The sequence below is a fragment of the Ctenopharyngodon idella genome, chromosome 19 (genome assembly GCF_019924925.1).
Source record: "Ctenopharyngodon idella isolate HZGC_01 chromosome 19, HZGC01, whole genome shotgun sequence".
NCBI classification, from domain to species: Eukaryota; Metazoa; Chordata; class Actinopteri; order Cypriniformes; family Xenocyprididae; genus Ctenopharyngodon; species Ctenopharyngodon idella.
The window spans coordinates 8,507,223-8,522,457 of record NC_067238.1 but is presented as its reverse complement, the minus strand read 5'-3'; the positions used below and the strand labels follow the sequence as shown (position 1 = coordinate 8,522,457).

Genomic DNA, 15,235 nt, shown 5'->3' with positions numbered 1-15,235 from the left:
TATTCAGATGCGCGATGACGCTGAATGTGCTTTAGAAACAGCCGTATTCTGCTTGATTACAATTCCACACACACATACACCACTCGAACCTTCCGTAAAATAATCTTTCATAAAGTTCGGAAAGGTTGAAGCGAATTACAATGACATCCGCGGGCTTCACTGCACAGGATGTGCTGTGAGAGACGCGCGCTTTGTTTGATGTTGCTGTGCGCGGTCTCCCTCGGCTTGCGTCTCAAAATGGTTTTATGGCACAAAATTAATGTAGCCTAAACACAGCCAGTTTTGTATTAAGGGATTAAATGGACAGGACAAACTGCATTACTTATTATATTTCAAAAGAGATCCATGCGTATATGCAACTTATTAGATATCCCACTGTCTATGATGTAACAAACAACAGTAAACATGAGAAAGAAAACGTTCAGATAATCTTAAATACTGAAAGCACTCTTTGTTTATTGCTTGTAATATGTTTCGTTGCTCCTCTTTATTATTTCCTACTTGCTTGTATGTTTTGAAGTTATTTAAAATTCTTAACATACAATTGTTTTAATTTTTTTTTTCAATTTGTAATTATTTTAAAAAGTAGGCCTTATTATAATTACTTATGTAAGGATATGTAAATGTAAGGATTTTAAGGTTTTTAAGTTGGTAAACAAATAATTAATAAGAAAAAAAGTAGGTCAAAAATCGTTTTGGAATCGGATCGTGACTCCCAGAATCGGAATCAGATCGGATCGTGAGGTGACTAAAGATTCCCACCCCTAGTATTTAGTGTGTATTAGCGTTACCTGTAGATTTCAATTTCTGTAGCCACCCGCAGTCTGAAGTCTTTTGCTTTTGACTACGGGTGAATCTCCAGTTGTCACTGATGATTGTCATTTGGATCTTTCTGGATTACAATTCGTCATCAAAATGATGTTTAATTATTGCAGCTGCTGTGAGAAAAGGCTTTGAATGATCCGTCACAGCATCCTCCATGTGCCATATAGCCTACTAGCTGGAACCCTTTCTTTATGTAAACAGACGTGACGTAATGACACAAAGACGAACGGCTGCATGCTCGAATTTCCTGTAAAAACCCACCAGTACCGTTATTATTAGAAAACAATATTACAAGCTTACCGTTGTGAATCGGGCTAAGGTAAGGAGATAGTTTTGAACACTGGCTGGTTATATACTTGCTCAAAAATTGATTTTGGATCATTTTTAACCAAAAAAAGTTACGGACTGCAGCTTTAAATAATAATTAAAATTACATGTAAAAAAGAGAAGACACTTAAGCTTAAAATCTCTGTTAATTACAAAAAGTCTACCCAATATGCATGTGACATTGTGTGTTGTATGCATACCCTGGCAGATATGATTTGCAGGTCTGGTAGCCGAAGTCTTTCCCGTCACACTCCTCCACACCCTTATTACGATATCCATCGCCACAGTATGCCTTTTTACAGCCTACACACAAAGACAGAGATAAAAAACAGGAAAGAGACAGAGGTGGAGTGAGTGAAGACAGACTGAGAAAGAGGAGAATTGATAAGACACACTCAAAGAATGAACAAGAAGAAAATGTAAGTGCTGCTTTTCTGTGTAAAATGTAAATTATCTACACACCTTCAAAACAAGGTGTGTTAGGCATTTTACTAATTAGCTACAGTATGTGATGGTTTCTGGGATCACGTGACTCACCTACGCAGTCATCCGTAACAACCTTGTTTCCGTCGTCGCATTCCTCCCCGTTGAGTTCCTGCAACTCTCCATCACCACAGACTCCATTCCCATCCCTCATCCTCTCTGTCGCCTGGAGTGGCATCAGCTAGAATACAAACAAAAGCTCCTATTCCCAAAATGCCTGTCTGGCAGCATGTTTCATGGCATTGTATTTAAAACAGTCCTGTACCTGAATAGGCTCCCATCCATTTTTATTTTTGAAGTAAAGAGACCTTTGATCCTTTCTGAAGGCGAGTGCATTATCTTCGTGGAGACCTTTTAGCTCTTCTTCACTGCTCACAACGTATATCTGACCAGGAAGATCAGGAAACACAAACTGATTAAGAAGCAGATATAAAGAGGCTTATTGATTCCATTAGAAACAGGCAAAGTAAATCAGATCTTATGGTAAAATTTGGCTTGTTGGATGTGAACAATGTGTGTGTGGATCAGGTTTCGCCATTATCATAGGGAGCAAACGCACCCACAATGATAATAATACCCGAAATCATCTGGAGCTCCTCGCAATGAAAACAGCTCAATTTAGAGACTAAATACTGTCTTAATAAAAATCTAAAAAATACCAAAAGTTTACTGTAAGGACTAGGTGTAGTAGGGTTACTAATTTACCTGTACTTAATGGAGTAAATTTCATGTTGACTTTAAGTTTTGCATACATGTTTCTGGTCTTATTGTGAACGATTCATCAGTGCATTTTATTCCAAAGAAAAAATGGTTTGTCTTTGTCATTTTTAACTAAAATGTAATAACATGCTCATCCTAAAAATCCTAAAATTACATTCCTTTTAGCAAACTTGCATTTAGTCGTGTTTCATTCTTGTATGTAGCGCCCACTTCCGAATGGATAAAATTTTCTTTCGGAATATCTTTCACCTTACATTACAGAAGTAACATGTACATTTAATATAAAAACAATAGAAGTAAATGGAAAGTCCTCAGCATAAAAAAAAAAAAAAAATCATTTGTGTGGCTTACCGCTGGAACTTTGTCATATTTGTTACGCCGTTGTAATGGGGCACTAGGTGGACTGAGAGAAGGGAAGCTACAATCACAGACTCCAGGAGGACCGGGAAATCCCTTCTCTCCTTTTTCTCCAACTACAAACAGCCCTGTACATCATGAGACCCCAACAAACAAAACAAATACATCAGACTTGAATATTAAGCTAGAGCAGTAATGCACTGATTTACTTATTAAAATCACTGCTGAAAAGACTAGAATGTAGCAAAACTGTACCCAGAATTTAGCTAAATGTCACAAAAACTCAATTTGGATCTTTATAAATAAATTTTAAAAAATAGTTTTAAGTTTTAAAAAAATGCAAAATGCATAAAGTAAAAGCAGAGGGACAATTGGATAATGTAATTATAATTAGCTTCATATAAACTATGGTATGTCCTCGTTTGGATAGCTAAATACACATGTCGGTGTGTGCATGTGAGCATGTATGTTATCTCACCTGATGCAGGTACCCCAGGAGGTCCCGGGTGGCCCCTGGGTCCAGGTGGACCAATGGGACCCACTGGCCCCGGAAAACCTCTCTCCCCATCAGGCCCCTATATCAATATTCATAAGTTGAGAGAAGTCTTTTATGCTCATCAAGGCTGCATTTATTTTATACAGTAGACATATAGTAAAAATAGTACTATTGTGAAATATTACAATTCTTTTCTATTTTAACATATTTTAAAATGTAATTTATTCCTGTGATGGCAAAGCTGAATTTTCCGCAGCCATTACTCCAGTCTTCCGTCTTCACATGATCCTTCAGAAATTATTCTAATATGCTGATGGTGCTCAGAAACATTTCTTATTATTATTAATGTTGAAAACCATTCAACAAATCTTTTGCAACAATATAAAAGACTTTACTGTCACTTTTGATAAATTTAAAGGATTAGTTCACTTCAGAATTGCGTGGCGCATCACAGAGCTAGTGCAAGATGAGCATTTGTGGTTAGAAAGTATATACATTTTTATTTTTATTTTTAGAAAATGACCTATCGTTTCACTAGACAAGACACATTCCTCGGCTGGGATCGTGTAGAGCCCTTTGAAGCTGCATTGAAACTGCAGTTTGGACCTTCAACCTGTTGTACCCCAGTGAAGTCCACTATATGGAGAAAAATCCTGGTATGTTTTCCTCAAAAACCTTAATTTCTTTTCAACTGAAGAAAGAAAGACAAACATCTTGGATGACATGGGGTGAGTAAATTATCGGGAAATTTTAATTCTGAAGTGAACTAATCTCTTAATGCACCCTTGCTGAATAAAATATTTAAAAAAAAAAAAAAAAAAACAACCCCAAATGTTTAGATGGTAGTATACAAAGTCAATGCATCAAAACATACATGAAATAAACATGAAATGTAAATGAAATAAAAGAATGGTTAACCTCTAATTTTTTTAAATTAAACATGGACAAAACTGAGATCATTATTGTTGGAACCCCGTCACTCACTAGCAGCATTCCTAATGACTTTTCCTGTGAAATAGCTGGTACTGTCATTAAATCATCCAATACTGTTAGAAACTTAGGTGTAATTTTTGATCCATCTTTTTCATTTCAGCCCCATATCAATCTCTGTTACCAAATCAGCATTCTTTCATTTACGCCGTATTGCCCAGCTCCGTCGCTTCATTAATATCAAAGATACCGAGACCATTATCCACGCTTTTGTCTTATCCCGCCTTGATTACTGCAACACCCTTTTCATTGGTTTACCAGTTATATACAGTATATTCAAAACTCTGCAGCCAGAATGCTTACCCACACTAAGCGTTCTGCCCACATCACCCCAATTTTGTTCAAGCTCCATTGGCTTCCAAGTTGTATATCGTATCAAATATAAAATTCTCCTACTCACTTTTAAATCTCTGCACAACCTGGCTCCCCGGTATCTCTGTGAACTGCTCCTTCCTTACACTCCAAATCGCTCATTATGCTCTTCCGATTCTGGCCTTCTTAGTATTAGTACCCTCGGTATTGCCTCGCTTCAATGGGGGGTAGATCATTCAGCGTTGCTGCACCAACATTATGGAATTCTCTCCCTCAATCACTCCGTTGTGTCAATAATATCTCTGAATTTAAATCACTACTCAAAACTGTTGTAACTGTAATGTAAAGCGACCTTGAGCTCTGGAAAGGTGCTATATAAATAAATAATAAAACTTATCAAACTAGTTGCGGGTGTTGAAATGACATTCAAGTCTGAGGCCTGTGCAGTGATCTAAGGAACATTAAACGTGTATGTCACAGCGCTGCGCTGATTGATGGTAGGAATCTAAGGCCTATGGTAACAGCCCAGGTATTTCCCAGCAGTTAGTAAAGACATTCCCAGGAAGTGCCTAAACACAGTGTAATACAAGAGCTCGGAAACATGATCGGCAAGGCTGGACTCAACATCAGAGGCCCTGCTGGTCCAAATCCAGCTACCAGCATGGTGAGATTTTCAGCTTCTCATGTTACTTACGAAATGACACACACACACACATACACACACACTCACACAGTTACAGACTGACCCGCTGACTGAGGCAGACAGTTTAACCGTGTGCGCATGTGAATTTTAAATATGTCTGAAGCTTCTTCCGCCAATAATCCAGTCCCTTATCATCACTCAAGGTCTCAATACCAAAACAAACTAGAGGAGATCTGATGCCATGTCGAGTGCTGTGTGTGTCCTCACCTGTTTGCCTCTCTTGCCTGGTCGTCCTGTAGGGCCACGCTTCCCTGAGACGCCAGACTCACCCTTGGGTCCCATTTCACCCTGGGGGAGTGACGAGGAGGTTCAGAGAGAAAGAGCGAGTCAGATCAGTGACATCCAAAACATATTATCGTGACATGCATGACATTTATTTTAAAGGTTAAAATGTCACATCATACCTTCTGTCCCAGCATCCCAGGCAGTCCATTTGTTCCCTAAAGAGAGCAGACCAGATACACACGTGAATATGAGTTTACATGTAGCTAGCAGGAGCTGTGCATGTAAACCTCACTTCCCTGGCCTCAAGAGGTGCATTAGTGACTGACGCTAGAGACTGCGGTTATTAGCGTCCTTGTTAGCATGCTCCCCTCCCATGCCAGAGATGCCAGTTAGAATCCCACTCGGAGCGGGTTGAGTAGGACCGGTTACATTTGGTGCCGTGACCCGGATGGGAGTGAGGTTTAAGGGGGTGAGTTTAACAATGGCAAGCTAGTAAGAGCTGTGTGTGTAAACATCTTGCCCCTACCTCAATAGGCATGCTAGCCAGTGCTGGAGACAGAGGTTCGAATCCTACTTGGAGTGGGACCGGTTATATTTGGTGCCGTGACCCGGATGGAAGTGAGGTTTAGGGGGTGTCGGAGGAAAGCGTGTAACGGAGGCAAGCTAGTAAGAGCTGTGCATTTAAACCTCACTCCCCTGCCTCAAAAAGGCGCGCTAGCTGGTGCCAGAGATGTCGGTTCGATTCTTGCTCAGAGCGGGTTGAGTGGGATGGGTTATTTTTGGTGCCGTTACCCGGATTGGAGTGAGGTTTATGGGAGTGTAATGGAGGCAAGCTAGTAAGAGCTGAGTGTAAACCTCACTTCCCTGCCTCGAGAGGTGCACTAGAGATTGCTGTCTTTAGCATCTTTGTTAGTGTGCCCACCTCCCACGCTGGATGAGTAAGACTGGTTACATATGTTTACACTTAGATTCTACATATTCATGTTGAACAGAGAACAGAAATCTTATATGTGATTTAGGGTATACCCACACTAGGCGCTCTGAACCGTGCCCAAGCAAGTTTGACTCCCATAGCCTCGTTCGTTTGACTAGTGTGATCGCTCCGTACCATGCCCAGGGCGCTTAACCATCCCTGGCCCACTTGGAAGAGGTGGGCCAGAGCACGGTTCAGGACAATTGCATTCGGGTTCTGTTCAAGGCAACTGTGCCAAATGCGAGTACACCCTTAGAAGCTACCGGTTACTACAGTGTTCTGGGTGCCAGTGTATTCTAAGTGCTTTAGAGTGTTGCTATTTGGTTGCTATGGTGTTCTAGATGGTTGATAGGTGGTTGTTAGTGTGTTTAAAATGTTTTTGCATGTTTCTCATTGGTTCTTTGGTTGTTAGGATGTTCTGAGAGATTGCAAGGTGGTTGAAATCATGATGTAAGCATTTTAATGTGTTGCTACGTGGTTGCTAGGCTGTTCTAGGTGGTTGCTAGGTGGTTACTATCATGTTGTAAGCATGTTGCTACTGGGTTGCTAAGTTGTTCTGGGTGGTTGTTATTGTATTCTAAGTGTTTTAGAGGTTCAAAATGTTTTAACATGTTGCTTTTTGGTTCTTTGGCTGCTAGAATGTTCTGAGTGGTTGCATTTTAAAGTGTTGCTATGTGGTTGCTAGGATGTTCTGGGTGGTTGCTAGCATGTTGTAGCAAGTTTTTATCATGTTGCTAATGGGTTGCTAAGGTATTCTGGGTAGTTCCTCTTGTATTCTAAGTGTTTAGAGGATGATGTTCAAAATAATTTTGCATGTTGCTCTTTGGTTTCTAAGATGTTCTGAGTGGTTGCTAGGTGGTTGCAAACATGTGAAAGGATGTCGCCTAGGGTGTTCTAGTTGGTTGCTTACATGTTGCTAAGGTGTCCCGGTGTGGTTCCTAATTCCTAGATGGTTGCTAATGTGTTCTAAGTTGTAGATGTTTGCATGTTGCGATTTTGTTGCTAGGGAGTTCTGTGTAGTCAAAAAATGTTTTAACATTTTTTAGCATGTTGCTCTTTTACTGCTAGGATGTTCTGGGTAGTTGCTAGGTGGTTGCTAGTGTGTTGCTATTTGGTTGTTGGTGATTGCTAGATGTTTTGAGAGTTTGTTCCATAAATATTAGTGTTTCTATTTTGCTGCTAGGGGAAACACCATTAATAAGGAACCCCAGAAACTGGGTCAGATTTGATTGCATGCTTAATCACCTTGTCTCCTTTTGGACCTGCAGGACCAAAATTCCCCCGTGCTCCCTGAAACCATAAGAATAAGTTTAGAGAAGTAATTACAGTCAGTTAGACTTCAGTTCCATATTGTACAAAGTAGAGTTGTCAAAAGTACCGACTTTGGTACCAAGTCGGTACTGAAATTTTTAAAATGCGACGCTTTGAATGCTGTCGAGCGGATTCGTAAACACCTCTGATTGGCCATCGTGTTCACGTGCTCATCGGATATGTCTGTGATTGGCTACAATGATCAATGCACGGGAGCATTTGAAAGCGCACGGAAGTGTTTGAATTTGAAAGCATTTTGAAAGCAGGAGTGGGAGCATTTGAAAGCAGGCGTCTACCCGCGATAGACAACCTGCCTTCAAACGCTCCCGTGTATCTGTGTAAGCGCTCGGTGAAGAGCGTCATTGATGACTATTTACAATATGTTTTTGAAGCGTTGATCATTGAAGCCAGTCACAGACATATCTGATGAGCATGTGAACACAATGGCCAATCAGAGGTGTTTACGAATCTGCTCAACAGCACTCAAAGCTTCACATTTTTAAAATTTCAGTACCGACTTGGTACTGAAGTCGGTACTTTTGACAACTCTAGTACAAATGTAAAGAAACATTTAATTTGAGTTTAACAGACAAACTGTACCTTCTCACCCTTGTAGCCTGACAAGCCCTAATGCGACAGAGAAGAAGACAATTATTATTTCCCTGTTGGTTCTTTTCTCTTTGATAGGTGAGATGAAAAAGCATTTCTGTAATAACCAAAACAGCACAACAATAATAAGATGCCATTCCTTCTACTGACTCACCTTAGGTCCGGCTGGTCCCCTCCTTCCTGGCATTCCCATTAGTCCTGGGTCTCCTTTCTCTCCCTGCCAATGAGGTCATATAAACAGTCAAAATGGCTCTAATGAGCTATTGTTATATCCATTTATGTCCATTTCTCCTGATGAATGAGGCATCAGTCAAGAGTGACTTTTCCCGCCATTAACAGAATTTTCCGTCATTTGAGACAGCGCTTGCCGCCGTTGACGGAATTTTCTTGCATTCCCTGTTTTCACTGTTATATGGTAGGGGGCGCTCTTACACAACTTCAGAAAGAGTAGAGAATCTCCGGATCAAAACAAAGGCAAAAAAGGAGAAGAAACAAGTGATAAAAGCATTGCTTATGCACGTCGTAGTCTTTAGGGAAAAAAAGCGATTTTTTTCAGCTCAAAATGTTGTTTTTTATGAAACATACCAACATTCAAGTGTTGATAAATAAAAAAAAAAGAATGCATGAAGTTACTACAGAATAAAGCTTTTTTTTAAAAAAAGCAAAGGCTTTTATTTCTTTTGATATATTGCATGTTCAGAACTTCAGATATTCATACAGCAAAATATTCTGGGGGCCATGAAAGTTTTGTGAAAATTAACAAAAATGCTTGTGGTGACTGGCAACTTTTTAAAAACGTGCTGGTGGAGAAAGAGTTAATCTAAACTAGGCGGTTACTTTGATGCAGTCATTTACAATAATGCTGAAGACCAGACATTTCAAGGGAGATGGAGATAACAGATGTTTTGTCATTTTAATTAGGTTAGCGCAATGTATATATGGCTAGATTACATTGGTCAGTTGGAGTACAGAGGTAAAACTCACCCACCTTAGGTCCCTCTGGGCCGGGCAGCCCTGCAGCACCTGGTTTCCCTGGCTGACCCCGACGCCCAGTATGACCCTACAAAGACAAAGGGAAGAAATAGTTGTGTACTAGTTTGCTTTTATACACCCACTGCAACCCAGCCAGATCTGGCAGTGTGGCCGAAGTGCTGAGTGTACAGAGCAGCTTTAATCAAAGACAAACCACCTACTCAGCATCCCTGCCTCTCAGCAGTCCTCTTCATTCCTTTAAAACATCAGCCTATCTAATTTTTCTCCTTCTTTTTGAATGCCTTCCAGGTTCTTTACTCAAACGCTCTCTTTCTCTTGCTTTTAACACTAGATTCTATCTCTATCCCCTCTGTACTGTAAAAAGTAACTTTATTTCTGGTTTTGTTTTCCCACAAAACCATCTACAGATCAAAATACTTTACTTTAGAAGTAAAATTGTGTAAGATAAAAAGTATTAAGCAATGAGAGGCCATGCATTTCATGGGTAACTTGTGTTCTTAGCGTAATGCAAAGCCTTTACTCATGGTAAAATCGTGGTGAAATCAGTGCAATGCACAGACATTAGTAACATAAGTTATAAAATGTATTTATATATATATATATATATATATATATATATACACACACACACTATATTGCCAAAAGTTTTGGGATGCCTGCCTTTACGTGCACATGAACTTTAATGACATCCCATTCTTAATCCGTAGGGTTTAATATGGAGTTGGCCCACCCTTTGCAGCTATAACAGCTTCAACTCTTCTGGGAAGGCTTTCCACAAGGTTTAGGAGTGTGTTTAGGGGAATTTTTTATCATTCTTCTAGAAGCGCATTTGTGAGGTCAGGCACTGATGTTGGACGAGAAGGCCTGGCTCACAGTCTCCGCTCTAATTCATCCCAAAGGTGTTCTGCCGGGTTGAGGTCAGGCCACAGAGTCAAGTTCCTCCACACCAAACTCGCTCATCCATGTCTTTATGGACCTTGCTTTGTGCACTGGTGCACAGTCATGTTGGAACATCCTCAAACTGTTCCCACAAAGTTGGGAGTATGAAATTGTCCAAAATGTCTTGGTATGCTGAAGCATTAAGAGTTCCTTTCACTGGAACTAAGGGGCCAAGCCCAACCCCTGAAAAACAACCCCACACCATAATCCCCCCTCCACCAAACTTGACACTTGGCACAATGCAGTCAGGCAAGTACCGTTCACCTGGCAACTGCCAAACCCAGACTCGTCTATCGGATTGCCAGACAGAGAAGCGTGATTCAACACTCCAGAGAACATGTCCCCACTGCTCTAGAGTCCAGTGGCGGCGTGCTTTACACCACTGCATCCGACGCTTTGCATTGCACTTGGTGATGTAAGGCTTGGATGCAGCTGCTCTGCCATGGACCCCGCTCTGTGATTTTACGTGCCCTACCACTTCGTGGCTGAGTTGCACTTCCACTTTGTTATGATACCACTAACAGTTGACAGTGGAATATTTAGTAGTGAGGAAATTTCACGAATGGACTTATTGCACAGGTGGCAACCTATCATGGTACCACGCTTGAATTCACCGAGCTCTTGAGAGCGACCCATTCTTTCACAAATGTTTGTAGAAGCAGTCTGCATGCCTAGGTGCTTGATTTTATACACCTGTGGCCATGGAAGTGATTGGAACATATATATATATATATATATATGAGCATAATACATTTTTTTCAAAACATTAAAAAATCTCTTTTTTATTTATTTTTCGTAAGCCAACAATAAACAAAAATGAAATGAAAACTAATTAATAGATATATTCTTAAAGATATTTTCTCTGAAAATAAGTGTTATAATCTTATGCAATTGTGCTTCTCAGGTAAATTATTAAAAAGGACTTTTTTTTCTTTCTTTTTTTTTTTTTTTTTACGGGAAATCAAGATAAAACACTTATTAAGATCAAAATTATTTTTGCCACTTCCCATAAATCAACCTGTTCCAAACTCCTTCCCCTCTTTTTTGCTTGAGCTGCTTAAAAGTTCAGTGCAATTAAATAGCTGTGTGTGTTTTGAATGAGAGCAGCAGTGCAGGACTGAGATTAATGTCTGAGTTCAGCACTAAGTGATATTACAGGGCAGAACTGCAGTGGACTGCAGCCAATGAAACAGCACCCTGTAAAACTATTATATGCACCAAGAGAGCATGTCATAAACAGTGTACAGGACTGCAAAATGCAACCTGTCTCATCATAAAGACAGACATTTTATATGAAATAAAAGAAGTGTGAACCAAGACTTTTGCTCCATATGTGCTCTATAAAGAATGGAAAACATCTCTGACTTTTTATCATTACTGGTGGTATCCATGCATCTGGCACAAGTACAGTACTTCAAAAGATCAAAGATGAGAATCTGACCTTTGACCCTGGTCGTCCTATGTCACCCTAAAGTAAAAAGAAAAAACAATTCCTTTAGTTTCATAATAGATTTCACAACTAACAGACCTTAAAGCATTTGATTTCTCTTAAAGGTGCAGTAAGCGATTGATCGGACGAGCAGCACAACAAACTTGTAGCCAGTCAGCAGTAAGGGGTGTGTCCACTCATGATGAGGGATGAGAGAAAGTGAGCAAGAGGGAGATTTGAAGAAGGACTGTAGAAAGAGAGATGGCTGAAAGAAATTACAAAAGAGAAAAGCTCAGAGGAATATCACAGAAAAAATAAGGGTTATGATCAGGCAAGAGTTTTAGGACCCGCGTTAATATTAGAAATGCTTTCCAGCACTGAAGAGACCTAAGCGGGAAAGCCTGAAAACGGATGTCGAGGTCGCGTTGTGTCTGCTCCATCATGAGTAACACTGGTTTTGAGTGTGTGCTCTTGGCGACTAACAACAAACTCTTGCTTGTATATACTCATGTACTGTATGTTAATTTTTTGTTCCTCCTTGTTGTTTGTTTGTCATCTTCGCTTTATTTTGCTTTGCTTCTGCTATATGATAAAGAGACGTCCACTCTTGCATTGCATATTTGTGTATTTTAGGGGTGGAGCAGTGAAGGGAGGGATGTGTTTGTTTGGGTTGATTTAAAATATCAGCAGTGTTCAACAATGATTCTCAGAAATCGCTTACTGCACCTTTAACTAGATGTTTAACTGTCTCACCTTATCTCCTTTGAGTCCCTCAATCCCTGGAATGCCACTGTGACCCTAAAACAAAGAAAAACCTTTAAATTTAGGTATGAGAAGTTGTATTTTGTTCTCGTTTAGTCGTCTGGGGAGGGATTTCAGTACCTTTTCTTGTTCCTTACCTGTGGTCCAATGGGTCCAGAAGGTCCTGGTGGTCCCATCACACAACATTCCTTCACCTGCTCCTCATCCTCCTCTTTCTCTCTTATCCTCTCCACAGGCCTAGGCAAGGTCTTGAAAAACAGATAAATGGTAGATTAACAGACATTTCTTGTGGCTAGAATTATGCATACTAATATTGTGTCACTCACAGAGTCTCTTTTCCAGATGCCAGAAGGGGGCGGGAACAAAGGAGGGGGAGGCGGGGCCAGCAGACAACAAGGGTCAAATCTTTTCAAAACATCATGTGGATCCCGAACTAAAGTATAAACCACACAACCAACCAGACGACACAGAATTAAGGATAATCAATAATCTTATTGGCCTGGAGTGAAATAGCTCTTTGATTTAGCTGAAGTGTTCTTAATGTAGTATTGATATGAAAAATCACCCTACCGTAGAGACAAACTACTTAACGGAGAATGGATACATATGGATATGTGGATTTACTGGATGAATGACAACATGAGACTCAAGCAAGACTTAATTCCACTTGTGAAATATGAAGTCTGACAAAACATACAAAACCTTTAATTTGAAATATAAGAATTAATCACAGACACACATGCTGACATAATTGTATCAAACACTGTAAGCATACATTTTATGAAGGTCATGACAGCGTTAACAGTGCATATATAGGAATAACAAGCCCTTCAATAGCTTTGTTTATTTATAATAATTTTCAATAATGTAATTTAAGTTCCAGTTATGTCCAAACCAATCCATGCCTACATATAACAGATATGTGAATATAATATACATATAAAACATAGGTACAAAACATACAGTAGGGTCAGATATTAATATTTAATTACACTATTGGACCATGTGAACTCCCATATAAATATTTTGCACAAACTTGTGGAGTCCATGCATCTGTGAATAAAAGGGGGACATAACAAATAGCCTACAAAGCAATTAACGTAAATGGTTCAGTTCAAATGTTCACCCAGATTGTTATGCTGATAATGTTAAAAACAGAAAATTATATATATATATATATATATATATATATATAATTTATTAAAAATAATATAGAATATATGGTTACACTTTATTTTACAGTGCCGTAGTTACATTGTAATTACTCAAATAAGTACTGAGTACTATTAATTAACTACATGTACTTACTATAGAGTTACAGTTAGGGTTAGGGTTAGTTACTTGTAATTATGCATAATTTACTGTTATTATACTACAGTAAGTACATGTAGTAACGAGTAACTACGGCACTGTAAAATAAAGTGTTACCGAATATATATATATATATAAAATATTACACACACACATATAACATCTTTTTAAATAATATAATATACATAGACAATTATGTAAAAAACAAATCACACGCTCTCAAAATCACAAATTGATAATCAATTAAGAGCGCGCACACGCATTCGCGCTCTCAATCTCTCTCATACCTGTATGAATCGGGAGGAAATTATCCAGATTGTACGGTGAAAGGTAGGCTGACACCGAGTACAGCAGAAACTGCAGCTGTATCCCAACCCTGCTCGTGGCCATGTTCCTATAGGAGTGTGTCAAAAATACACAGATCCGAGTCGGTGCCCGCCCTCTTACTGCTCAGTCCTTCTCCCATCCAGTTTCAAATACCAGCAGCTCTCCCTCTTACACCCTATTTTCTGCTCTCGGTCTCGTCTGACAGTTTAGCTGTGTTATTAAGTCGTAAGAATCCTTCCCACGGAGTCTTTGGGAATCTCCAGGCGCGATTGCTGTTCCAGTCAGAGATCTGACATCTGATCCACCCTCTCCAGCCCCTCATGCCAAGATTAGACCCCCGTACTACCAATATACACTTAATACCAGACGCCAACAAACTGTCCAGCTATAATTCAGGCCAAGCATGTAATGAACGACTCTCTTAAATGTATTTGTAAAACGCATAGTTTTAGAAAAACAAACAAACAAAAAAAAAACAATCATTACGAACTGGTGCATCTGTCAATCATTATTCACATCCTAAAAACGTACCAGGTGATGGCTGTCCACTGTGGAAACTTTCGCAAGTTTTATTTGTAAATTCAGTGTCTATAAAATTAAGTATACTCGTGAGCACAATGTTTTTTCGTCTAACTGGCCTACGTTGCAGTTCAAAAGTTTGGGTGGGACTTTTTAAGGAAGTGGTCGCATTTATTTGATCAAAAATACAGTAAATTGGTGGAAAAACGGAGCTAGTGGTCACACTTTTTACTTAAGTGATCATTTGTGTTTACATTTCTTGGGATAGGATGACACTACATGGGGTAAGAACCAATTAAAAACCTTTTTATAGCCTTTGTGACAACTAGTTCTGATCTCCCTTAAAGGGATAGTTAACCCATAAATGAAATTTCTATCATTTACTCACCCTGAAGTAGTTCCAAACCTGTATGAATTTCTTTGTTCTGCTGTACTACCATAGTAGGAAAAATAAATACTATGGTAGTCAATGGGGGGCAAGATCTGTTTGGTTACTGACATTCTTCCAAATATCTTAGTTTGTGTACAGCAGATCAAATAAATTCATACAGGTTTGGAACTACTTGAGGGTGAGTAAATGATGACAGAATGTTCATTTTTGGGTGAACTATCCCTTTAAAAATG

At 39.4% G+C, this 15,235-nt stretch overlaps 1 protein-coding gene across 2 annotated transcripts in view; it reads right to left on the bottom strand.

Moving 5' to 3' along the window:
- Positions 1-15,135, bottom strand: part of wu:fc38h03 (acetylcholinesterase collagenic tail peptide) — a 16,630-nt gene extending 1,495 nt beyond the window's left edge. For both annotated transcript variants that reach the window (XR_007926626.1, XM_051873562.1), the window contains exons 1-16: positions 14,053-15,135; positions 12,781-12,887; positions 12,592-12,702; positions 12,446-12,490; positions 11,705-11,731; positions 9,320-9,391; positions 8,486-8,548; positions 8,323-8,349; positions 7,657-7,701; positions 5,618-5,653; positions 5,421-5,501; positions 3,191-3,287; positions 2,707-2,840; positions 1,901-2,020; positions 1,690-1,816; positions 1,353-1,455 (exon numbers count right to left, since the gene is read on the bottom strand). Coding sequence is in view for 1 of the 2 variants with exons in the window: in XM_051873562.1 (XP_051729522.1) it covers positions 1,353-1,455; positions 1,690-1,816; positions 1,901-2,020; positions 2,707-2,840; positions 3,191-3,287; positions 5,421-5,501; positions 5,618-5,653; positions 7,657-7,701; positions 8,323-8,349; positions 8,486-8,548; positions 9,320-9,391; positions 11,705-11,731; positions 12,446-12,490; positions 12,592-12,702; positions 12,781-12,887; positions 14,053-14,155 (1,298 nt within the window). In the remaining variant the exon portion in view is untranslated. The remainder of the gene's footprint in view (positions 1-1,352; positions 1,456-1,689; positions 1,817-1,900; positions 2,021-2,706; positions 2,841-3,190; positions 3,288-5,420; positions 5,502-5,617; positions 5,654-7,656; positions 7,702-8,322; positions 8,350-8,485; positions 8,549-9,319; positions 9,392-11,704; positions 11,732-12,445; positions 12,491-12,591; positions 12,703-12,780; positions 12,888-14,052) is intronic.
- Positions 15,136-15,235: the final 100 nt, after the last annotated feature.